Source organism: Lepidothrix coronata, unplaced genomic scaffold (assembly GCF_001604755.1).
Source record: "Lepidothrix coronata isolate B3197 unplaced genomic scaffold, Lepidothrix_coronata-1.0 Scaffold176, whole genome shotgun sequence".
NCBI classification, from domain to species: domain Eukaryota; kingdom Metazoa; phylum Chordata; class Aves; order Passeriformes; family Pipridae; genus Lepidothrix; species Lepidothrix coronata.
This window is the reverse complement of record NW_016690356.1, coordinates 299,392-325,768: the sequence shown is the minus strand read 5'-3', so window position 1 is coordinate 325,768 and position 26,377 is coordinate 299,392. Positions and strand designations below refer to the sequence as shown.

General features: G+C 45.8%; 1 protein-coding gene across 2 annotated transcripts in view; it reads left to right on the top strand.

Moving 5' to 3' along the window:
- The first annotated feature begins 3,182 nt into the window (after positions 1-3,182).
- PIAS1 (protein inhibitor of activated STAT 1) overlaps positions 3,183-26,377 on the top strand; it is a 58,650-nt gene continuing 35,455 nt past the window's right edge. For both annotated transcript variants that reach the window (XM_017830270.1, XM_017830269.1), the window contains exons 1-2: positions 3,183-3,214; positions 25,904-26,348. In XM_017830270.1, the coding sequence (XP_017685759.1) occupies positions 3,191-3,214; positions 25,904-26,348 (469 nt within the window). In that variant the 5' untranslated portion in view covers positions 3,183-3,190. The remainder of the gene's footprint in view (positions 3,215-25,903; positions 26,349-26,377) is intronic.

Here is a 26,377-nt window from a genome sequence, read left to right as displayed (position 1 = left end):
CTAAAATGTACCTCTGTGGCTTCTTTTTGTCCCTCAGAAAAAGCTATTTCGGTGGCACATCTAAATGTTTTTTATGCCTCCAACAACCTCAGGTTTTGGTGGCTTGGTCGTGTTTTCTATCGAGAATCTATCATAAAATAAGTTGTATTCAGGATCAAAAATGCCCCCCAGTACTTTTGAGCAGAGAGTAAGTTTGGACTATTAGACAAAGAGGGAAAATTCTCGGAGACTCGGACTAATGAAAACAATATGTTGGTAGAAAAATTGCATATCTGTTTTAAAAATGTTATTGTGTCTGAACACGGTTTTAAGCAAGTGAGTTACGTGACATGATCCATTTTTTTTGACAAGTTACAGAATAAGGAATTAGAAGAAACGGGGGTGAGAGGTAGATTCTCAAGTAATTTATTCTACTGAGATATGGCCAAAAGGGGGAAATGAACTTCTGAAAATCGGGAATTGAAAATATCAAAATTTTGAATGGTTGAGGAAAATCTTGATCTTTAATCTTCTCTCCTCCCAAGGGTCAAAAGAAAAAACATTGGAGTTTTAGCTCAGAAACAAGAAAACTGGAAGACTGTTTGGGGGTATTTTTACCTTCTCCAGTTGCACCCCAGGTATGTCCTTTTTAAATTAAGACAGAATCCTGACAGATCTGAGTGTTGCCATCACAGCCAGAGCTGGAACAACTGGGAGCACCTTTGAAAATCACTGTGTGTTGACAAAGTCTTTTCTTGGCAATAAACCATCATCTGAGATTCAGGAGCAGAGAGGAACAAAATTTCATTACATGTAAATAATAGTCTAAATATAGAAGCACAGATTGTTTTTCTCATTAAGTTCCTTCTTCATCCTAAAGCATATCCTGCTTTTAAAAACAACTGACTATCAAAAAGTCCAAACTGAAAAATAAGGGGCCTGTATGAGCTTTGTCTGTAAAAACCCTGACAGTAGTTAGGGTGAAGCATTTTAAACCAAATTTTTGGTATCCTCTGCTTTAGTTCTCTTCCTCATTTTAATGTAGCTGAAGACATTCTCAGCCTGTTTTATTTAAAGCAGGTTTTGAAAGAGGACACTGTGGTTTATGGCCACGTGTCAAGTTTGATAGTGCTATGCCATGATTTAGCAAAACACTTTAAGCACATGTCCACATCCCACTGAATTTGGTAGGAAGTGAAGAAGCAGAGGAAAAAACTGTTTGCTGCGCAGCAGCCTCATTCAGGGGAGAAAAAAGTAATTGAAATCAAAAAGGATTTGTCTTTATACAATTAGAGACCATTTCTGCCGAATTCTTGAGATGAGACACAAGCTCACCGATCACGTTAGATCATAATTATTAAACATATTGGATCATTTCAAAGGAAGGGTTCCAAACTGGGCTGGTTCAGACCACTGAAATACAGCAGCTAATTATGGCACCCGTGGGCGTTCTGGGGAGTCATCTGACTTTTATTTTTTTAGATATCTCGCCCTGCCCCCTCCCCAAACCAGCCTTTGAGACACTCTGATAAGTCTTCATTACACGCAGGATTAAGCTGGAGTATCGGAGTGTCACTTATCAGCCTCTTCTAATTGCTCCTCATTTCCTGAATGCTTCATTTGATATGCTGAACGCCAAAGAAATCCGTGAGAACAGCGGATATTTGGATATCTGCAATAAAAGTGGGGTGTAGGCATGGCCTGGAGATGAAAGAGGGGTCCCAGCGAGGAGTCACCTGGATTTTCTGTCTGCCTTCTGGAGGCCAAGCTGGAGAATATTTCTGGGAGAAATGCTTGGGAATGGAATGTTTGGAAAGACATAGGAGTTGTTCTCTTTGGTCAGAGAATCAGGACTTCATATATATATACACATACACATACATTCATTCATATATATGTATATATTCTTATGAATAAAGAGGATGATATCAAAAACCTATTTCCTAGAAAGACATTTGACACCACTCTCCCATTCTTCCCTCAATGCAAACTACCTAATTTTAAATCGTGGGCAACTCCTCAGGTCACATGGGATAAATTATAACTCAGTAATAACCAGGAGTGGTAATCTCCTCACCACACGTTCCCTGGGTGGCCCCAAAACACACTTTAATCTGTAGAGTGGAGACATTAATGTTGGGGGATTTTTTTTTTTTTTTGTCTTGCAATGCACGTAACCTAAATGCTTTCTGAATGTGGAGATGGATTTTATGGAAGCTATGGAGAAGTAGGAAATTTCGTTTCTTTTTTTCTCTTCTATGCACCAAGGTGAAGGCCGAGTGAAGAGTCTCATGATGATCTGTATTTATAGAGTGACACATAGATAAAAAGAAGATGAACGAAGCCAAAGTGACTTAAATATTAGTATTTAATCTGCCCAATTCACAACCGATGCTGTCATCTTGCCAGGCAGCATTTTTGATATATATTTCCCCCTGTATTACCTGGTCTGCTGTTGGAGTAACCCACATTTTACTCGAAAATGACATGAAATGGTCAAGTTTGCACCTCAAGGCTCTGCTCCAACTCCTTAGGCCTCCCAAGAACACCTGTATTGCTGTTCCTCTGTAAGAGGAAAACCCGGGCAAGCTCGTGATGATTCCCTGAACTTTTCTGCAGAAGCCCAGGGGAATAAGACTTATTATTTATAAAACTTATCACTCTCTGCTTGTGCAGACCAGGAGCCTGAGGGTTCCTCACCGCCGCTGAGGGACCCCAGCCCCGTCCCGTGCTGTTCCACTCTTAAACCACTTAAACCCGCGGATTATGTAGCAGGAAGCAGAGCCGCAAATTCCGATTTTAATCAACTTCATTTATTTACTACAGCGACGGGGACCCACCGCTCCCCTCCGGCGCTCCGGGGTGTCCCGGGGCGCGGGTCCCGCAGGGGGCGCCGCCCGCTCCCCTCACGGAGCGACCCGCGGGGGCCGCGCTGGAAGGGGGGAAACTTTGCGGGCAGGGCGGCGGCGGCAACGCGGGGCCACCGGGGCGGCTTGGGGGGCCCCGCGGAGGGATCGGGGCTGTGGGCCGAGGGTCGCTGCTGAGGGGCGCGGGGACCGGCGGTGGGGACCAGGGGGGGACCCCCCGCCCGAGAAGGAGGCACAAAATGGCGCCGCGATTCAAACGCTGCGCGCCGGGAGCGGGCGGGGCGGCGGAGGGGGGGGGGCGGTGTCCCGGCGGGGTTCACTGCGCCTGCGCGCGGCCTCGCAAGATGGCGGACAGTGCGGAACTAAAGGTAAAGCGCAGCTCCGGGTCCCCCCGCGGAGCCGCCGCGGCCGCGGCCGGGACGGGCCGGGGCGGCCGCGGGTCCCGCTGGGGCGGGCGCGGCGGGGCGGCCGCCGGCAGCGGGGGCGGAGGGACGGGGGGAACGCTGGCGGGCGGCGCAGCGCGGAGCTGCCTTCCTTCCCCTGGCCGCCCCCCCTTCGCCGGCCGCGCTCCGCCGGGGCAGCGCGGGGGCCCCGCTCCGCGCCCGCCGGGTCGGGCCGCGCCGGGCGGGCTGCGCGGGGAGGGCGGCGGCCCCGCCGAGCTCCCGGGGGGTGCCGGCGCTGGGCAGCGCGGCCGCTGCCGGGGCGGGCGGGCGGGGGAAGGAGCCCTCGGGCTCCCCGCGAAGTTTGCGGGGAGTGCGGCGGTGACAGCGCGGGCACCGCGCCGGGCGGCCCCGCTCGCCGCCCTCCCCGCGGGATGAAGCGCGTCACGGGCAGAGGTGGAGGAGTTCGGCGGGGCTGAGCTGGCGCCGGTCCCTGTCATCCTGCGAAACGCATGGAAACGGGGCGCTCCGGCCGCCCCGCAGCCGAGTTGGAGCTCCCCCGGTGCGGCCCGGGTGGGTTTTTTGGGGGGCTCGGCACAGGGAGCAGCCCCCGCGAGCTTCGCCTTCCACCCCTTGGCCTTTGGGAAGTCGTCACGCACTTCGCAGTAATCACTTCAGTTATCCATCAGGGAGTTTGAGGAACCGTCGCAGCGGCTGGCGGGGCGTCCTCTGTGGACACACGCACAAAAATCCAAGGAAAAGCGTTCCCCTCCCTTCCCCAAACTTTGCCATCGCTTCGGTGCCGGGCGTGGGGCTGCAAACCCTGCCCTGCACGCCCGGCAGCCTGGCAGAAGTTTGGGAGTTTGATCGCAGTTGTCACAGGGTCGTTATTCACCAGGAGGGCTCCTGTCTCCTGCTTTAAAGTTAATTCAGTGAAAGGCACAAAACCGGGTTTATGTTACATATGTAAAATCAGAAGTGTGTTAAAAGTGTAACAAACTGCGGGATGTGTAAGGTATGACTATGGAAATACTTTGTTTTTCCCTGGAGATTCAGTAGGTCTCAGTTCTCTGCGTATCAAAGGTATTGGGCACTTTCATTTCTAGATGCTTAAGGAGCTGTCAGGAGGTAAAGAAGTATAAAACCTGGAGCGTGTCCAACTTCAGGACCCTCAGATCCTTCTTTAAATCCTCCTCTGGCCTTGGTTTTTCTGGGTGTTTTCAGACCATATTGTGTTGCTTGAGCTGTGTTGTCCTTAAGTCCTTTTTCTTTTCAAAATGTGCTTCCCACATAAGGAGATAAAAGGTTGGGATGTGGTTCCAACATTAAAGTTCTGTCAGTCTTAGCGTGGCGAATGGAATAGTGTGCTTTGGTAGCCAGCTCTGAGGGGTTTGGGTGCACAGCAGCCAGATGGGCTTTATGTGATGCCTTTATTAGCAACACTCACTGAAATGGAGTTAAAGGAGAGGAGAGAGAAGGAATAAAGTGATTTTTTTTTGGGTGTGTGTTAAGATGACAGGTCAAGGGACGGGGCTGAAAGGCAGGATTTGGCTGTGAAAATTGACAATTTATAGATCTTGGGAGCTTTGAAACTTGAAGCCTGTGGTCCATCAGGCTGGGGGGGCCTGTCCTTTCCTCTTTCCCTGCAGCTTCACAGGTGGATCTTTCACAGAGCTGTTTCTGTGTCTGCTCCTCATCCCAGACCTCTGTCTTGATCCTTCTCTAGAGCTTCCTTATTGAGAACTGGTAGGAAGAAATCACAACTTTTAAAATTAATTTTTCCTAAACTTACTGTTGCTGCCTCAGGAGCTTGGAGAATAAATGCCAAGGTGACTGTTTTATTTTCATTTTCACTTTTCTGCTCAGGGTAGTGGCACTTGCAGGCTGGCACTGAAGGATCCCACTGCATTCTGTGAAAACTTGGGGTTTTCCTCTAGTTTTGGGGGCTTGATGTAAGAAAAAATAGTTACTTCACGAGTTTATACTTTGGAGACTTCAGTACATTTTTTTTTTTACAAGGAAAGAAGGTGTGTGGGTGGATCCTTCTGTGTCAGGAAGGAGAGGGGAAGACAAGGGGGCACGAAAAATTCCTGCTTTGGGTCGTAGCTGTCACAGGGTGGTTTTCCAGGAGCAGCACAGCTCAGTTAGGAGGTACTGGATGAGGTGAGTGCTCCTTGGAAAAACGTGGCTAATGGAAAGCTGTGACATCGTCCTTGGGGGCAGTGGGTGTTTTCTGAGCAGGAGTAAATCCCCCGAAAATTCTTTTTAAATTCTCTCTTTCCAAGTTTAAAGGTACCTAAGGGAAGCTTTGTGATTAAGACTCTGCTGTTTGAAGAATGACCAGTGAATTCCTTTAATTATTTTCATTTCTCTTCGGATTAATTAGCAAATGGCATTGATTTCAGCTTTAGTGACCTTTAAAACTAAAATCAAATGTAATGGTTGTGCAGTGCCTCGCTTGCCTTGCCAGAAAAAGTATGTCAGGAAAACTTAGGCAAGTTTCTAAAACTTTGCTGCCTTCCCATGTAAAGACCTGTGGGTAGCACTGCACGTGTAAATTGGGGAATGTGATACCATGGTATTGCCACAGGCAAATTAAAGTTCTTGCTCCCTCCAGAAGAGCAGTGGTCAGTCTTACTTGCCATAACTTTTCCTGGAGCTTTAAATCGTGAAATAGCCTTTTTTTTTTTTTTTGTAATGTATTATCTCACCATAATCAAGAATATTTCAGTCTTTTGCCCCATTTGGGACTGTTTGTCCCATTGGAAAAAAAAAATAATCAGATAAGATCAAACATACTCTGCAGATCCCAGACTTGTGAGGTTACTGAATTCTTTGGTACTCTGGAAGGGTTGGATAAATTGAACCAGTATGTTTTCATTTCTGCTGCTGAAATAAGGTAACTGGAAAGTCTGTGGAGTTCTCCATAACTCCATAGGCTGAGGCATATGTGAATTTTCCTGATCTTAATTACTATTCCTGTATAATTGCACACAGACTCTAATTTATCTCAAGGTAAGCTATTTAAAGCTCTTTCTAATTGGAAGGAGTATACTTGAGTGATTAAATCTTTCCTTCAATATTTCTTACATCTCTTTAAATTGGTTATTAGATTGTTGTGATCTTTGCCTTGCACTCAAGTCTTTTGGAAATCATTACACAGTTTGCAATAATCAATTCAATTATACATGGATCAAAGAAGGAGAAAGAAAAGCTTATGTTCGAGTATTGTCATTCTTGATACTGTCCTAAGGAGCTGGTTTGGAAAGCACATGCTGGGAGGTTTTCTCCTTTGTTCTCTCTCCTTTTAAGAAAGTGCCTTTGGGGATTGAAGAGATCCCTGGTGTGTTTCTTGTTAGACACAATTTATACTTAAAAAAAAAAAAAAAAAAAGTGAGCCAAGAGTTTGAATGAAAATTCATAAAAGCCTTTCCACACAATGGGGAGGAAAACAAACCAGTCAGAAATATCCAGTTGGGAAACACCCCTCCCCTGAGTGCAGGGAGGCAGTTTTTGAGGGGGACAGGTTGGTGGCACAGCTTTTAGGTGGGGGTGATAATAGAGACAAGTGGATCTCTGGAACTGCATCCTCAGTGCTAATAAGCACAATCTACCTATTTCGGTGTTCAGTTAGAATTTTACTCCTCTGTATTACGAGCTGTATTTGCTTAATCCTTTTACAAGTTGCTGTGGTTGCTTGTTTCTGTGATTAAAGTAAATATAATCTACTTTTCATTGTTATCTGAGTCCCTGGATTAGGGTGGTTTCATGCAGTAATTTGGTGTGTGGCAGCATCATTGTATTCTTAACTGTATTTTGGTCCAGGTATCATTTTTTTTAGCCTTTGGTCTTTACCACTGGGACTGCAGACACCAGAGGAATAACACTGGCAGCTGTGCATCACCACTTAACTGTCAGAGCCCCAATCCATAACCCTTCTTTATGGCCAATAAAACCCAGATTGCCTGTTGTGCACACGGAAATACAGTGTCACTGCACTTGTGGAGAAACCCTCCCCAGCACTGGGGGCCATCCTGGAGGGGTTTGTGGTTCTGTGCAAGGGAAATTCTTATTTGCTGCCACTCGTGAGAAGGAAGGAAGGGGTAAGAACCATACCCACTATACTTGATATTTTTCATGGGTTTACAATTCATTTTTCTTTTGCTTTAAAAATTACAGTTACAGGGCTGGGAAGGTAAGAGGCAGGTAGAAGATGCATCTGCTTTAGCTTTATTCCATGAGGAAATATTCCCCTCGGGAGGGTGAGTGCTCAGGACTCAGTTTCTGGCTCAGACACCCAAGACAGATAGTTAAAAGCATCCCATGGAACAGGGTGTGGACAGTTCAGATACCTTCAAATATTGAAGTTATTTATAGGGATGCAGCCACTGCTCTGGTTTCAATGGTTTATGGCCTGACCTGCATTCACACAGGGCACAGAGATAAGTGCAGACCTGTCACTAATGTCTCTGGCAGGGAGGATTGGAGTTCCTGTAATCTGTTCTCCGAGAAGTCAACTCTCCTCACTTCCCTCTTTAGTGCCATTACAGTGAAAAGCCAAGCAGAACTTCCACACACTTGAGACTTGAGTGCTCCCTGTGATTGTTCTGAGATACCCCCAGGCCTCTCCCACCTTCTGAGTGCCTCCCTGGTGCCTTCCTGGGGCATCTCCTGGAATCCCTGTTTGTCCTGGTGCTCAGAGTGAGTGGCAGCTGGTGGCTCCATTGCCATGGCCTTCCCTGGGCTCTGCTGATGCTGAATTTGGAGCAGCAATCCCTTGCTTGCTGTGAATCAACGTTTTGAAAGGGTTACTTTTTGGATCACTCAAATCCCAGAGGATTGGTGGCTAGGAAATGGATTGGGTCTCTTATGACTTTGCTCTTCTTGGTGTTTGGCCCTTTGGCTCTGCAAGGTGAGAATTCCCCCTCCAGTCCTGAGGTGGTCTCAGAGCTGTCTGGTTATTTTTGCTGCTGTGCTTCCCCTCTACAAATTTCTGCTTTGCTGAAGGATGTTGCAGGTGCCCTTCTGGTGAAAAGCTCAGCCTTGTCACCCTCCATAAAAAGCAGTTAGTGCCTTCTGACAGCCAGGATTTCAGGGAAGGATGAAAAGACGAGTTTTCACGTTAAAAACTGGTCAGTAAATACCTTGGGGGTCTCGTGCAGCCCAGCTGCCTCAACCTGTGCTGTCCCCCTTCACCTCTGGTCACAGAATTGTGCCTGCAAGAATCACAGAGAAATGTTTGTCCTGTTCTTGAGGGGGGAGAAAGGGGGAAATGCAGAGTTTGGGGGACTCCTGTGACATGAGGTCGGGCACCTGGAGTTTGGAACCCCCTTGTTGGAGCTCAGGTATCGAATGTCTCATTGCTCTGTCACTATTCCAGCTCTGTGTAGACCAGTAAAAGCCAGGAGTGCTGGTTTGGGCTTTTTAAAGTGAAGGTGATTGGATTTTATCATGCAGAAATGGCACATAGTACCTTCAGTAGTAATCTGGTCATGAAAACAAATGCTATTCTTAAAAGTAGGGTTTTTTTGCTAGGGAGGAGGGGTGAGCAGGAGAAAGGAGCAGGAGAAATGAGAGTACTCATTTCTGTAATTTTGCTCAGTGCTGTCAAAACCATTTTGAATGTGTGGTCACTGCTATAAAATGTGGCTATTTCAAAGCAAATTCAAAACTTTGGGGTTACAAGAAAAACTCGAAGGTATTAAACCCTTGAGAGTATCTGGAGTTGAGGATGGGGCCAGGAGATGTCACTTTTATCTGGCTTTGTTCTGATCTTCCAAATTTTCAGTGGCAGCCAGAACCACATTAAAACCAGGTAACAGTAAATTATTCTCCCTGTGCTGTGCCACAAACCTTTGGGTTGTCATTTCTTCTCTCCCTGTTTTGCTGAGGCTCCTGTGGCTGGTGCAGCTGTATTGATCCAGGAGTTTGTCAGCAATTTGCTTAATCTTGTTCTCCTTTTGGGATTAGGGATGGCTGTGGATGTCTCTGTTGTCTGTTGTGTCCCTTGGCAAACACAAGGAATAGTGGAGGGCTCTGAGCTTTGCATCCCAGGGCCAGGGCAGAGCAGGAGTGAGCAGAGGGTGGGTATTATGGCCTTGTCTGGGCCATGTGAAACAAAGAAATGAAAAGCCAGTATACAATGAGAGCAGAGGGCAACCTAAGCTTGACCTTTATGTCTATAGGAGATGATATACAAGAGATTTATATAGGAAGTGGCATGATAATTAATGGAGGAGGAAAAGGAGCCTTTTAAAGCCATTGCTTGGTAAGAATAGAGCCCTGGGCTGTGCAGCAGAGCAGAGGCTCCCTGGGCATGTGAAAGTTTATTCAGCACAGGGGACGGGGAGATAAGTGCTGGTCACTCCATGTGCATCACTGGGCATGGACCGGGGCTGGACTTCCCTGGATTTGTTCAGAAATGGGAACGAGCCTTCTGGACACATGGGTGAGCTCTGCCTCCTGCTCCTGCCAGCCCTGCCTGGGCTGAGGGAACGCTCCAGGTGCCGGTTTCCATCCTAGAAGGATATCTGAGGCTGGGAGGGGAAGGGAGCATTTTAGTCTGTCCCTGCTTCGAGGCTGCCACACAGCCAGCAGCTTTTCCACAGTGAACTGAGCTGCATCCCTCTGTCTCGGGAGATATTTCCTTCCCTGTGCCCTGTTTATAGTGTATCCTAAGAATGCTTTTCATGCTCAGTTCTTCAAACCAGAGTTCAGGAGGAGCCTCCTGTTGGCTTTCCTTGGTGTTACTTTCAGTTTGACACCTACTTGCTCCCTTGATCCCGACCATAGATCATTTGGTAATTTGGGCTGGAAGGGAGCGTGGGAAATCTCCACTCCAAGCTCCTGCTGGAAGCAGGATCAGCTCTGAGGTCAGAACAGGTTACTCAGGACTTTATCCAGTCTGGTGTGTGAAACCTCTGAGGATGGAGATGACACCAGCCCTGTGGGCAACCTCTTCACTGCTTAACTGTTCTCAGGGTGAAAACAGGGTTGTGTTGTTTTTTTTTTTTTTTTGGAATCCATTCTAAACCTCTTATTTCATCTTGTGCCTGTTGTCTCCCATCCTTCTGCTGTGTGCTGGTGTGAAGGTCATGGCTCTGTTTCCTTGATGACCTCCTTTACACACTGGAAGGTTGCCACGAGGCTCCTCCAAAGCCTTCTTTTCCCCAGGCTGAGTTAGCCCTGTTCCCTTAGTTAGCCTCTTGCTGTACCTCACATCTTTGGCAATAAGATACCAGCAGCTTGTTTGGGAATGGGATTTGGGCCGATGGTTCCATGAGGTTTTACTCCTGAGGGTTTCTGCTAGTGGAGGTGTATTTGGAAATCCTTAACAGCCTCAGCAATGTGCGTGAGTAGTTCCTGTGACTGTCCACTAAGGTGCAAATTGCTTCAAAAAATTGAATTCATAAGCAGTGAACCTTCTGGGAGGAGAAGGGGACAGGCAGTAGGTGGGCAGCTCCTCACCAGGAGGATCCATAGGATTCTTGTCCATTTTGGAAACTGGGCTACCAACCTCTCCCTCCCATTAAATATATGCTTATAAAGCAGATGGAAAACTGAGCTCAGTCTCCTTCTTGCTTGGCTGCAGCACCTTTTGGTGCAGCTTTTGTGGGCACAGCCATTGGAGTGTGCAGACATGGGATAAATGTTCTCAGGGGTTTGTGGTGGGCAGAGCTGAGATTAGAGGTTTTTCTAAGCTGGGTTTATACCCAGTAAAAACCAGGTCTCTATTCTACTCTTTGTCTTTGGAAGAGCATCTCCTCTTGCTGTGTGAGCAGGTGAGAGACCTTCACTGTCCAGCCACGTGGACAGATTTGCTGCAGAGAATCCAAAGAGAGTCTTCAGAGTTGGAACTTTTTGCTCACCTTCACTCAGTGCCTTCTGCAAGATGTTCCCCTCCCCTACTGGTAGAGCAGGGCCTGGAGTTTATAAAGCTGCCCTGTTCATCTTTCCAACTGAAAAATGATTCATTAGCACGAAAAATAGAATATAGATGGTTTGTTTGGCTCTCTAGCAGAAAGGCAGCTCGCTATTATTTTTTTTAGAAAAGCAGCAGCCAAATACAGTAGGGATAATGTGTTTGGGTCAGGTAAAATCTGTAATCCAAACCACAGGAGTGTGTTGTAAAAAGTTGTGTGGATGAGAATGTTTTCTGATGCATTCATTCCTCATGTTGTTTCTCGAGACTCCCCTGACAAAGTGATCTCACTTTCGTGCAGATGTTGTATCTTGTTTCCCTGGTGCAAAATAAGAGCCTTTGCAGCAGTCCAAGCATTTGTGTAGGTTTTCAGCTTATTGGAAAAGCTGTTGGAGCAGCTCTGCCCAGGCTATGGATGGAGCTGAGAGTGCACCTATAAATGTGCAGCACCAGGATGGAAAATGTGGGACACAAACCGAGCTGTTCTTTTTGGTGGGTTCCTTGTTGATTTAACAGTATCTCATCTCTGAATCTGCTGAGGCCACTCCGTGGCAGGGCTTCACATTTTTTTTAAAATCAAGTATCAGGACTGTTGTTGGTTTGAATTGCAAGGATTTTAGATAATATTTTTCTAAAGGGTGCACACCCAGCTCTTCGTTCAGTTCATTTCTGCTCTTACCTCTTCGGTGTTAAAATTTGACTCTTGTAGTTGAGAAGTGACATTTTTATTCAAGGCTCTTGACGATGTCACTTGGGTTTCTGAGGAAATGGCTAAAAATAAACGTGTTATAAAGTGATTCTTAAGAATGTCAAAGTAGCTGTAGTGGTTCAGACCAAGGGTCCATCCCTGGTACAGCTTCCAGAAAAGAGTGAGGAGGGAAAAGCAACAACAGGGCAAAGTGTGGGGAATAACTGTCACCTCCCTGCAGCAGTGCCCTGGTCTCCAGCCACTTGGAGCTCAGTCCTTTGGATCCAAAGGGAGCTACCAGCTGGATGAGGCAGAAGAAATCTATTTTCCAAGTGCCTGCCCAGATTTCTCTTGAACCTTTATAAACTTGTTTCATTCACAGTATCTGGGGAGGGAATTTCGTGCTGCTCTTTGCTGAGTGAGGACCCTGCTCGTTTTCCTCTGAGCCTGGTTCCACCCAGCTTCATCCCCGGGTCACTGCTGTGGAATGGAGGAGACTGAAAAGTTGATCCCTGTCTGCTCTCCTTGTTCTGTCCTGGTTTATAGATTGTGTCACATTTGTCCCCATGTCCTCCATTTTTAGGTTGAAAAGTCTTAGCTTTTGCTATTTCTTCATTGGGGAAATCCTGGTGAACTTGTGCCTTCCTTCTGTGAACATTCCACTTCTAATGTGTAGGTGTATATATATATATTTTTTTTTTTAAGATGAGGCCACCAAAAGCAATGCACTTGGAGACCTGGGTGAAGCAGGGATTTATACAGTGTGTCCTGATTTCTTCTTTGCTCCCTGTTCCCTTCCTAATGATTTCCCCCAAGGATGTGCATGTTTGCTGCTGAGCCCATGTTTTCAGAGGTGTGTTTATCTGGAGCCCAGGAGTTGCCCCAGGGTGGCAAAGGTCACCAGAGCCATCCCTGTGTGTGGAAGGCTGGGTCTGGCTGCTCAGCTTTTCCCAGAGCCATCACTTGGGTTGTGTCCATTGAGCTGCTCCATCCCTGAGCTCTCCCACTTTTCCTCCATCCTTACACCGGGTCCCACCAGCAGCAGCTTTGTCATCCTGCTGATCCCTTGGTTTCCTGGGATGTCAAGGAACAGGTTAAGCTGTGCCAGCCCAGAACTCCACACATGACCTTCCCCTGTTGTTTGCTCTTGGAACAGCTCAGCCACCCTGGTAACAGAAGAACTTTGAAAAGCAGCTGAGGATCCGTGGCCTGGTTTTATTTTTTTAGGAAGTTCTTCCTGCTGTCAGAACACTCGTGTGTGTAGCCTGGGCGTGCAGATTGCCTTTGACCTGTGCTGGGCTGTTGTTTTTAAACACATGGAGGACTCTGAGGTGGTGCCAAGCTGTTTGAAGGGGAAGCAGGGATGTGTTGGAACTTGTTTCCTATCTTCAGTTGACTAGAAAACTTTTGTAAAATGTGCCTTTGTTTTTCCTATGGTTTGGTAAAGGGCTTGAGCTAAATAAGAGTTGATTAACTGCCCTGACTCCTTCATTGCTTGGGCTCTGATGTCTTGAAGCCTTTATTTTTGTTTTTTCCCCCCAATATCACTGTTGTTTGCTTTTGACACAGAGGCTGAGCAATGTTGGGAAGCAACATCCGTACCTGGAAGTGGAAGCTGTGTGTTGTTATCTAGTGTGAATTTAGGAGGCACAAAGGTGAAGACGCTTCACACTAAAGTTCTAGGCTTTAGAAACCCAGGAAATGCTTTATTTTGTTGTGAGCCCCTAAATAATCCCCCCACCCCTGTGCCTTTGGCCTGTGTAGGTACCAAGGACAGGCAGAGTATAAATTCATGAACATGTGAGAGTCATTCAAAGGACATTAATGAGCTGCCAAAGGCTTGTGTATATGCAAATTCCTATTCAGGGTGGGATTTGGATGAGTGCATTAATGAGGTGGGGCAAGAGTTTGGGCAGTAAAGATGAAAAGGAGCACTGACTGGAGCAGCATCCTCCCTCTGCCTGGAGAGCTGGGGGGGAACTGGGGGGAGGCAGCTCATGGAAGGCTTGGAAAACTGAGGGAGTGGTGTAGGAGCAGTCAGTGCTGCTGTTCTCTCTTCCTCGGGATCACCCTGGAAGTCTGAACTTTGCAATCAAAGTTTTCTTGGGCAGCTCCTTCAGTCCTGGCTGTCCTTGTGGCTGAAGCCAAGTTAAATCCAGGATCGTTCTTGGAGTTTACTTGCAATGGTTTTCATGTATTTTTAAATCATAGGTGTGGCTGAAACTTGGCTTATAAACCCCCTCATTCCATGGAGCAGTTTGTTTCCATGCAGGGCAGGGGTTATTGTGGGAATGGTGAATTGGATTCAGTCTTACTCTGATTGTAAGAGAAATTGTGTCTGAAGGATGAGGTGTCTGAAGGGGAGGGGCACAGGGTGTCGGGTTGAGGGCACTGGGAAAAGAAATATCTTCCCACTGAGCAAGTGTCCTTAGTGTCTGTCCTTAACAAGTGCCAGAGTGACTGGGAAAATGGGGAAATAAGCTTTGTCTGTGCTATATGTGGGCCAGGAAAATATTGCACAGGGAATATATATATAGCTTTCTAACTCACTGCATGCTTGAGCCTATAGGTAACACTGCAGCTAATACATAGAAAAATGCCGTTTTCTGGCATGGACAAGCTCTGGAAGATGGAAGGACAGAGTAGCCCGAATTTGGAGGGGTTTGGATCAGCTTTGTCCAGAGTTTAGGCCTTGCCTGAGATGCATCTTCCCAGCCCGCCTCTGGCTGCACGTCGTGGTTTGAAACTGTTTTCTTTATCCTCATTGAAAGCTGAAGAAAAGCAGGAAGGTTCTGCTTCCTCCCCCATTATTCTGTCATCTTTTTGCATTTTTCCGTGGTGGGAAGAGCCCGGTCGTTGGGGGAGATATGAAACCCTGCACTTCCTGCTTTCCCTTTCTTTGTGCCGCTGCCTCCTTCAGGCGCCTTCCCAGGGCTCGCATTCAGGCCGTGCCCCCGTCGCTCTCCTTCCAAGCTGTGCCGGTACTTGGACTGAAATCCAAGTGATTCCTGACAGTCTCACTGATTCTTTACTGCCGGGAGCAGCAGCCAAAGAAGTCATCCGTGTCTCATTAACTGACTGACCCGGCATCCCGGAGCCGCCTCGCTGGGAACGGGGCTGAGCTTTTCGCTGGGACACCAACTCCTGCCTGCCAGCATTTCCACCTGCACTCCCACTGACGTCCCAGCACTTGTTTTATCCAGCTGCTGATTGAGAATAAAATGTATTCTGGCGCTTTAGAACCGATCAGTGTCAATATGGGATGTAAATAATAACTCTGGGGCACGTGGTGTGGCTCTTGGGGATGGTCCTGTGTAGGCTCAGCGATCCTTGTGGGTCCCTTCCAGCTCAGAAAAATCTGGGATTATCTCTGATATTCTGGGAATAAATCATTCCAGAGTCCTGCAGACATGGGAATGCTGTCTCTTGGTGCTGGTGCCTAAAAACCTATTGGTTCACCTGTAAAATATAAAGGGGCAGTAATTCTTCTTACACCAACTGTATGGTGGAAAACCATTTCAGATGTGCAAATTCTTTATTTACATAGGTGAGAAATGGAATATAAAAAGAAAATTTCTTATTGTTTAAGATGTTATCTCGATGACTTACTTGAAAAGACTTATGACTACTTAAAAAGAAGTGTGTACCTTGTTTTCCTGGTGTAATCTCTATCCATGGGTGTGAAGACCTTATGAAATAGAGATGCTGTGCAGAATGATTAGCTTTTCCTTTTCTTTTTCTTTATTTTTTAGGTTTGTTTTTTTTTTTTTTTAAAAAGGCTGTGCAGATGCCAGTCTGATTGCTTGATTGAATGTTTTTTTTCAGCTTATTGACACAGTGGGGATTTTTGGCTCCACTGCTTATTTCTGTGATAATTAAGACTAATTGTTAGGAGTAATAAATTATTATTCTCAGTGGACCAGTATGAGAAGGGAATAGGATATTTGGCCAGTGTATTTCATAGGTATTTGTTGTCAGCAGATTTATTTCCTTTGGAAAAGGATATCTTTTAATGATAAATTATTATTTCCTATACCTGCTGTTTTGTCTTATCTCCTGATTTTCCTGTTCTCCCATCCTTCCTCCCTTCCTCCCTCCCCAGTTGTGTTCTAGATATTAGGAGCAATTATTGGAGGCTTTTCTCTATTCCTGTGGTTCCAGATAAAAGCCCAACCAAACATCCTGGTGCATCCTGTGAGATGGCCCTGAGTTACCACCAGTTCACAAAGCCTGGGAATACATTTCTCAGAAGGGAATTTTGCTCCAAACTCTAAAAGAAAACATTAATTTTATCCCGTGTCATTTGAGTTTAAATTTTATTTTTTTTTTAAGTGTGAATTGTGAGCTGATAATTCCAGTTTTCCCTCTCTTGGGGCATCAGCACAGGGATTGGTTACTTTTCAGGGAAATGAGATTCAATTATGTACTGGTTTCACCCTGCTGTTCAGTACTTTGCAAGTCAGGATCCAACTTTAATATGATTCTTAATTAAAACTTTTTGAGATACCAGAATAATAGTCAGGGATGATGTAATCTGTCTCCTGTGCTGCATCCCAGAAAATGGGACAAATGAGGGGAAAAAAAGTGGATAGTTTGGATATATTTGACTATGTGATCTCATATTCAGAAGTGTTATCTCATTTGGAGCTCATTAATAGCAAAGTTTTAGTGCTTAACTAACTCTTCACCACTGGGTGGTAACTTAGGGCACGGGGGGAATATTTGCAAGAAATAAAGATATTTTCTTTAAATTTTGGAGGAAAATATGCATCTTTTATGGCAATAATTTATTTAAATGAAGTGATGCTGCAGCTGAGTAACACATGCAAAATACTAATGTCTGTTGGTGCAGCAGAGATTTCAAAAACCCTGCATGGAGGAATGTGGGACTTGCTGCTGAGAGGCTCTGGAAGCTGCTCCTGGAAGCCTCTTTATCCATGTTGCAATGCAAGTACATTCATGGAATTCCAGGTACATTCTTCTCCAGCTTTTCCTGCAAAATTGACCCACAAAAGCTCCATGTGCTTCATGCAGGTATGTGAGATATTCAGAAAGCAACTGCAGCTTCTTTCTCTGCTGTTCTGCTGGAAAGTGATGGCTGAAGGGATCCTCATTTTATAGATTCTCTGTCTGTAGATCCCGGATTGGTCAGTTTATGTTAAAATTTATTTTGTGTTAGTTGTATATTTTAAAACATACGTTTTATTTGTTTTAAATCACTGAGGGAGGGGAAATAAATATGTGTTTGTGACCTCCCGTGTGGCTTCCAGAAGCTGAGACTTCCTGGTCCTCTGTCTTTTTCCTTGTTTTATGCAAAGGGACAATCTTTCAGACTGTTCTTGAATGCTGTAGAAGTTGTTATATTTTGTGATTTGTCAGATTCTAACAGGACAGGGGGTGTTTAGAAGCTCTTTTGGTTGTGTCTGTGCCTGGCTCAGGCTCCACTGCAGCTTATTCCATAGGAACTGGCTCTCCTGTCAGCCTCAAAGGCTCAGTAAAGGGGAAGAACATTCTTAATAAAAAGTAAATTTGTCTGGCCATGACCCCCTCCCAAAGAGCTGGAAATAATCTTGTTCCCTCTTAGCCTGAGGTGGGAGCTGTTTGCTCTTTGAGAGGCTCCTGGGTTTGTAGCCAGAGATTGTCTAAACTGGTCTTTCTGCAACGACTCGTCCTGGAAATGCTGCGAGCTCTGGGAAAACAATTCCCATCTGGAAGATAAATACTCCAGGGACAATTAGGTTGGAGCGTGGCTGAAAAAACCTGGAGCCTCCAAGAGCAGAGATGGAGATTACCACTGTGTCAGCAGCCTTATTTAATGCCAGGGTAATGATCTGGCTCACCTGGTGGGGAGAGTCTCCCGAGAACGGTAAAACTTTCCTCATGGATTAAGATAAAATGTGCCTTTGCTTTAAATCAAACACTGTTCAGACACGACTCCAGGCTTGCAGATTTTCTCCAGCCAATCCCTCCTGCAGTTTGAGCTGCCCCAATGGCTCTGCCCCCACAGTGGGAACGTGCAGCCAGGGCACAACGTGGGGTTTAAGTCATCATAAACCAAAAAAATGTCACAGCTTTAAGTGTTTGAGCACCCAATTGGCATTTTGGGGGTGTGATCACACAGTCTGGCTGAATCTCCCTTCCAGAGGCAGGGAAAGGGGTGGGATGGAGGTCCAGAAGGGCCATTCCCTGCCCTAATACTCCAGGGTCTATGTGTCAGTGCTTTTAGAAGGTGTTTCCCACAGCAGAATGCCACAGGCATCTGCCAAAAGCATAAGAGAACCTTTAAGACTTGGGGATTATATTAAAAATTCCAAACTCTGCCTGTTGTTAGCAGCAGCCAGTTCAGGGGGCTGGAGCTGCCTTTCTATTTGCTTTTGCAATATCCTGTCACTCTTCACTGAGTTTTGTGGCTTTTATCACTGTGGGTTTTCTTAAAACCAGTGACAGACAACTTGGTGGTGTCACTGGTGGGCTCTGGACTGTGGGCTGGAATTCAGAGCTTAAATGTATTAGTATTAAATCTATTTATTGTTTAGGTATGAACATTGCTCTGACCTTCCTAAAACTTACTGAATTTGGGGGCAGTCACGTTTTACCAGCACAACAGATATAAGCAACTGGTATTTGCCAAAGGCAGGTAAGAAAATGTTCCTTGGACGAGTTTCCTGTGGAATTCCAATTTCAGGGGTTATGGTACAGTTGGTAAGTGGTTACATGAGTTGAATACAGAAGGATTGTGGTGGGAAAAGACAGGAGCTCCTGCCCAGAAGCTTCAGACTGAGCTAAAAAAACCTACAGTTTTTGGGATTTCTTCCCTGACAGAGATTTTTAGTGTTGGCAGAGACTGGAATCTGAGAATCATAAAACCACTGAGGCTGGAAAAGAGCTTCATCATTCGAGGGTCATAACATTTCTGTGAACAGAAACACAACCATGTAATTCCAAGGAAATACTTTGTTTGTGAGCAGGCGAAGGTAAATAACCCCGGGTGGCTCCAGCTTTGGGGTGATTTTTGGGCTGGCCTGGCAGGGAATACATTACTTGGTGCAAATCATGAATACAGAGCTTGAGCTTAAGGAAGCCCAGCTCAGTGGAGACACCACCAGCAGCTCTGTTTTGGCATTTCCAGTATCAGTTCCTCATTTTGCTGACTCATTCTTAATGGTTTTAAATCTGCTCTTACTGCCAGCTGGACCAATGTATAGATTTGCTCATCCAGTTGCAGCGTGTTCTTTATGATAAACTGTGTCAACAGAGAAAGGTCTCTTTGATTAAGAAATACTTGATCTTATGTGTGCAATAAAAGGCAAATAATATTTGTACCTGCTCCTTCAGCTCTGTCCTGCTTCCCAGCACCTCCAGGAGACAGATGAGCTTTTCATTAGGAAAACCAGCAGCCTCCTTAAAGGCTGTGGGATGTTGCATATTTATGAGTGTTGTGCTGTGCCTTTGCCTCCCCTCTGGTTTGAATTACAGGCCCTTCAGCCCGGGGGTGTTTTGGTTGCCTTGGACAAACGCAGGAAGTCCCAGCCTGTCATCGGGGGCTCCCTGGAGCTTCCAGGAATTGGGGTTGTTTCACTCCCTCGTGCAGAATTTCGGGAGGTTGGTGGCAGTTTTTATGGTTCAGCCTCCACTCAGGCTTCCTTTGTGGGAGTCTTGCAGGTAGGATTTAAGGCTGGGCAATGTGGCTTCATAAAAGACAGGAATATTTTGACCTTCACGATTTCCCGTTTTCACAAACCTTAAATGGCCAGGAGTTTATTCTGTGGAAGAGCAGAGAGCTCCCCTAGCTCAGATATAGCTTCCTCCTCTGGAAAATTGATATCAGGGATTAAAAAGGCTGCTCATACGTGCAGGAGCTGTATTTTTACAGCTGGGTGTTGGAGGTTTACTGAGATCAATTCAGAACCATTTCCATTCTCATCTAATGCTTCCTACTTGCTTTTATTAGAAACAAGGACAATTTTGATGATTTTTCTTTTTTTTTACCTGTCTTTTGGAAGTGCATTGTGGAATTCCTGGAATGGCAGTTTCCTTTTTTTCATAAGGGGGGAAATTTCCACTTGTGTTGCCCTCCACCCAGGAAGGAACTTGCTGCAGTGCCTGCTCTCTTCTGTAATAATGATTCTTAATTACTAAAAGATCACTAAACTAATCACTCTGTTTCTAATAACAGAAATTTACTGTCACTCTGAAATTACTGCTTGTAAATGAGTGACCTCCCATTGAGTTTCTTCTTTCTCTTTTTACTTACTCTTTTCTTCCATCTTTTGACTGGTATTTGAGTGATTTTTTTTTTCTTTTCCTTTTCTTTTTTTCCCCTTTAGCTTCCTTGTTAATGGTTGGAGAATTGGGGAGGACCTGTTGTGTTGCTTTAGGCACTGAATGCGGTGTGGTACCAAGCCAGATGCTTCTTGTTGTGCTGGCACATCTTTTGAATGTGTTTTGGAGCTTATTCACAGCTTCTAGTTATCATAAACATCCAGAAATAACTTGGATTCTCCAGGTAGATCGTGGGGCTGATTAGTGGAGGAGGAGAAACACACTTTCCAAGAACTCCTCAAGCTGTTGGGGCTCTTGGTGCTGCCACAGATGGATGAAAGGGCTTTGAAAACATCATCTTGTGCATCAAACTGTGACCACTGCTCAGTTTATTAAAAAAAATAATAAATACTGCCTGCTGCCCGTTTTTTCCCCCTCAGACAAGTCCCTCCCTTCCAAAAATGGGAAGAAGGGTGCAGGTTCACTGGGGGTGGTGTTGGATCTCACAGATAGCCTGTATCTGATCCTTTCTGGAGTAGCAGGACTTGCAGCTCCTCTTCCTGCATTTCCAGCCAGTGTTGAAGCCTCTGTGTGTTTTCCAGTCTAGAACTGAAGTTCCCTGTCTTGAATCCTGCTTTTTTAGTGCCCATCCCCAAATCATGTGCCCAGGCACAGGGTCAGTGAAGGAATTTCTTACCCAGAGGCAACAACACTTATATTTTTTTATTTTTAAACTTAATTCTCAACCTTCATAGGTCAGTGAGACAAGATCCAGTTCTTGAAAGCAATTTTCTTGGCTCTGACCTGCTGGACTTCTCCAGTCAGGAATCAGCCCAGCCTGGGCGTCTGTCCTTGATGGTTGGAACAACTGAACTGAAAAGAGATTTCATCTCTGCTGTTGCCCTTGCAGAGAAAACCAAAGTAAATGATTCTTACCTTAAACAATTTTCATATCTTTAAGCTTTTAAAAAGTGTTCTGACTTCTTTGGAAGGGCTGTAGGTGGAACATCCCTTTCCTATGGATGGAGGGAAGTAGGACAATGACGTTGGATGCTGCTCGTGGATCACTTTTGGACTTAAGCCGTTTTCTTCCAAACCTTATTAGTTATCTGAGGTAGGTGTAGAGCAGGAGATACTCCTTGTTTCCAGGAAACAGTCCTTGTTTCCAGGTGAGCTGCTTGAGAATGTTTCCTCACCATGCAGAAATCAGGGGATTCATCAGGAGCATGAATGACATCGAATGGTTGGGATGACACAGCCCGGAAAAGCGGCATGGATTGGAAACAGGCAACTGGGAAGTGGGCAAATAAACCATCCTCTGTGGTTCCATGGACCTCCTGCCTCATTATGTGCCTTGTCCTATGGCAGTGGAATGCCCAGCTGGGTTTGGGAGGGGTGGGGTGGATGGAGTGTAGTCTCAGGCCTTGGGTGAGGGAGGGTTGGAGGGGGAGCATGGATAAGGATCCAGCAATGCCATGACTAATTCCTTTTGCAGAGAACACGTGTTGGAGTTGTGCTGTCGAGTAGGAAATGTCAGCTGTGTGTCTGGAGATCAGAGTTGCCTTCTACACCCCAGGAAGGTGTTTACACAAAACAGAAAGTCGCTGCTAACCTGAGATAAGTCGGGTTTTTGTGAGGCTTGTTCATCTCTTTTACACTTTGAACCATCTTCCCACTGTCCTCGCCCTCTCTTTGAATTTTGGGTCTTCCCTGGGTGTGACAGGTACCAAAAAGCACAACGTCAGCAGAGCACCTCGTGTGTTTGGTGCTGGGATTTGTTGGACCTGGAACTGGTTTGCTCTCCTGTGTTTTTCACACCCCAGTTGGGCAAGTGGCAAAGAGCTCAACCTTTTTGCAGCTCAGTGGCATCAGTTTTTGTGCACTAGTGATGTTTGGAGGATCAGGTATTTACTGTCTACCATAACTGGCATTGCAGTGTGTGAGATTATCCTGCACTCAGTCCTTGGGAGCTGGGTATATCCTTTTATTTCTCTTTAATTCAGCTTTTTCTTGTTGTTTTGTTACTTTATTTCCTGTAGGAAAGCAAACTCCAAACATTTTGCCAATTCTGATAAGCAGCCAGAGGTGGGGGCAGTTACTGCACTGTGGAGATTTGCTGTTGTTGGGGTCAGACTCTTTGGGGGTGGGTTTTGTCCCTGGCAGGAGCCTATGATCTTTTTGCTCAACTACTTCAGGCAACAGGGAAGAAAAGCAAGATTTCCTGAAGCAAAAGGCTTTGTGTCTTTGCCCTTCAGCTTTGCTGCTGCAACTAAGCCAGCAAGGGGTTGGAATTGTGATGAGGTGAGATGTGACAGGGAAAAAAAGATATAAATTGCAACTTTTTCACTTATTTTGTGCATGCAGTTTGTTTCCCTGCTGGAATTGTCCTGCCTGTTCCAGGATGAGGGTACCAGTGTGCCAGGGGCTTGGGCAGTGGCACTTGTGGTAGAGCTGGGCTGTGTCCTCCAATAAAATACGGTGTTGGAGGAGGGGAGAGGAATTTTCCCATTCATGTTGCAGCAACCTGTGAGATTTTCCCCTGTTTTCTCAGGCTCTGTGTCCCGGTGCCCCTGATGGACACGATCCACTGGCAAAGCCCTGTGGAAGTGTGTGTGTGTGTGTGTATTGTTTTAAGGCATTTCCTCTTTATTTTTATATATTTTCTCTTTGTTATATTCATTGCCTCTCTTTAAACCATTGCCTCTCTTTATTTTGCCCCTCTCTGTATTTTATATTTATTTTTATTCCGTTTCTTATGAGGAAGAAAGGTTTACCAATAAAGTCTGGAGCTGTAATAAACCCACCAGGCTTTAGTGCTGCTTTTTCAGGGATGGATTTTGTAGTGAACATTGCAAACACAATTGTTCTTGTCTCCTCTGTCAGGAATGTGCCAGAGTGGGGAAGATGAGGGGAATTTTGTTTGTTTTGGTCTGGGAATCAGGACCCTGCTTTCTGTAGGCTCATTTCTAACCTGCCTTTACCTTAAAAATGGAAAACATCCAACCTGTAGCAGGAGCTTCGCCGTTGGCTCAATTATTTCTTAATCCTCTGTGTTTTTTTGCAAGCTGGGCCTTTGAGTTTATCACAAAACAAGAACACAGTGAAGCTCTGAGAGGTTCTGGCTGCTCAGGAAGTGACTTTTAATGGTGGTAGCATTAAACCCTTCAGCTGTAACTCCTCACTCTGTTGAAGAAATGTTTGTAAAGCGTTATAAATAGTGGTTTTTTTCCCCATGTTTCAAATCTATTTGTTTCACTTTCAGCTGTCAACACTTCAGCCTGTAATGAAATGCCTTATTCTTGTAAGAAATCTCAATTTCTTAAGATACCTCGTCTGTTCTCGTTAGTAGCTCAGTGACAGTCCTGCAGTTAAAAGTGTGAAGAAAGTTCTCAGGGTATTCAGGCTTAAAAAAATGAATTCCTGGTACGTCCAGAGGGTTTGTGGAAGTCTGCAAGGAAGGCTTATCTAGGATTTGCAGCCAGGTTCCTGAGCTCTGGTGCTGTGGTTCAGCAGAGCAGAACCGTGGCAGGTTTGAGTTCAGTCTGCTTGGGTGCAAACCTCATTAAATACATGAATCATCTAATTTAGGGCTTTGAAATGACATGGTTTCAGTGTGGGGAAATCCTACAAGGAGATCTACGACGTCTCTTGCAGGTGCTGGAGGTCTGATGGATGGGAGTTTTGGGATGGTTTTGCTAAAACTAAGGATACCACACTTTCTAATTGGCACTTCAGGTTTAAGAATTAATGTGAAAAAAATTAATGTATTTGACTGCTTTGCACAGTCTGAAGGACTAGAGAGGACGGGAGTGTTTGGACTTGATTTCAGAGACTGCAAATGCAAGTTCTGGTTGGGTTCTTTGGCCTTCAGTGGCTGGGGAATTGCAGAAGCCTCATGTGCTGGACTGGTTTAGTCCCAGTGATACCCATCAAGTATTACTTTAAGTTTGATCTTTTGGGATTGACTAAAAAATACTCAGGGTGTGAGTAATGGTTTTGTAAAGGGCATTTACTGGTTCTGTACAGAGTGCCACTTGTGGCAATGGATTCCAGGCATTTCACTGCCTTGGGATCTCTTGGGAATCCCAAATTCTGCAGGATTCTGATGATGAACAAGACACTGTCAAGCCCTAAGATGAATTTTTCAATCGATTTTTTCAATCAAACCCAGGTTCAGAGGTTGATTTGGCTCGGTGTGCCCAGCAGGGCAGCACTGGGTGCTCACGGGGCATTTGGGGTTTCGCTGCCTTGCAAAGGGTTTTTCTCACTTCCCGAAGAAGTGAAACCCTTGACAAGTCCTACCAGTTTGATTCATACTGGGAGGCAGCAAATGACTGTGTAAATGAAGATGTTAATTAATAGAAGGCAAAGCCCAGCTCCCCCATCCCAGCCAGGACACGCAGCTCCAATGGGAGAAGGAAGGAAAGGGAATGGGAAGATGTTCCCCAGAACTAATCCCTGTGTGGATTAGTTCTGCATGGCAGAAAGGGAGGGAAGGAGTGGGAAGGGAAGTTTTCCAGAGTTAAGGACTGGCACAGCTCGGATGTTGTCAGTGTATAACTTGTTTTACATCCAGCTAGAGGAATCAAAACTTTTCAACATTATTAGATGCTTGAAGGACAGGGCTTGAGAAACAATTACATTTATTGTAAATGTAATTATTTACAATAATTATTTACAATAATTGCATTTACAGGGATTAAGAAACAGTTACATTTACAGCTTTATTTTTTACTGGCAACTTGTCCTTTTCTCAGTGTTTTTTTTCCCCCCAGCGTTGCTGTCCTTCAGTAATGGAAATCCCTTGAAAAACTGCTCTTTAAAATAGATATATCTTGTAAGCAAGTCCTGCTTTGCATTGTACTGGAGATAATCAGTGGGGCCAGAGTGGAGGTGTTGACTTTTTAACATTATAGGTGCTTGAAGGACAGTGATTACAGATTTATTTGTTACTGGCAACTTGTCCTTTTCTCAGAGCTTTTCCCCCCAGCATTGCTGTCCTTCAGGAATGGAAATCCCTTGAAAAATTGCTGTTTAAAATAGATATATGTATAAGCAAGTCCTGCTTTGCATTGTCCTGGAGATAATCAGTGGAGGTCTTGACTTTTTTAATATGAAGGACTTTTAACTTGAAGGACAGCGATTAAGAAATAATTACATTTACAGCTTTATTTTTTACTGGCAACTTATCCTTTTCTCAGTGGTTTTTTTTCCCCCCCCAGCATTGCTGTCCTTCAGGAATGGAAATCCCTTGAAAAATTGCTGTATAAAATAGATATATATGTGTAAGCAAGTCCTGCTTTGCATTGTGCTGGAGATAATCGGGGGGGCAGAGCAGTGGCACTGTCTGATAGAGCAGCTGGGTGGGCACTTGGTGTCCAGCCAAGGCCAACCCACCACAATGCCCTACCTGTTCTGATAACAGTTGTTCCTGCTTGGGCAGTTGGAAGTTTAAAGTCAGTTGTAAAGACTGACCGAGTTCAGTTTTTTAGGAATTGTTGGCATGCTTCCCCTGGGAACCAGCTGGGATGTGACAGGGTTTATATGGGAAAAGCACTCGGTTGGTTTGCTGCAGGTGGGTTTTCTTGTGAGCTTTGAGGCCGTGCCAGGCACAGGGTTTGCTGGTGGAGCCGCCGAAAGGGCTGAAATGATAAAGCAGAAATTCGGAGTTTCTTCGAATGATGTGGTGAAAGAGGTGACACAACAAAGTTAAAAACTTTGTGCCTGGTGGGCTGACCCCCCTTTGTGCTGTTGCTGTGTGAGATGCTGTCACCCCAACGTGACTTTCTGTGTTGTTCCCTTGAAGCAAATGGTTATGAGCCTTCGAGTTTCGGAACTTCAGGTGCTGCTGGGCTACGCGGGGAGGAACAAGCACGGCCGCAAACACGAACTGCTCACGAAAGCCCTGCACCTGCTCAAGGCCGGCTGCAGCCCCGCCGTGCAGATGAAAATCAAAGAACTCTACCGGAGGAGGTTCCCCCAGAAAATCATGACCCCCGCAGACCTGTCCATCCCCAGCGTGCACTCGAGCTCCATGCCGGCCACGCTGTCTCCATCCACCATTCCACAGCTCGGCTACGACGGCCACCCCGCCACGTCCCCGCTGCTCCCCGTGTCCCTGCTGGGCCCCAAACACGAACTGGAACTGCCCCACCTCACCTCGGCCCTGCACCCCGTGCACCCCGACATCAAACTGCAGAAACTGCCCTTCTACGACCTGCTGGACGAGCTGATCAAACCCACCAGCCTCGGTAAGGACACGGCGAGGTAGCGCTGGGAT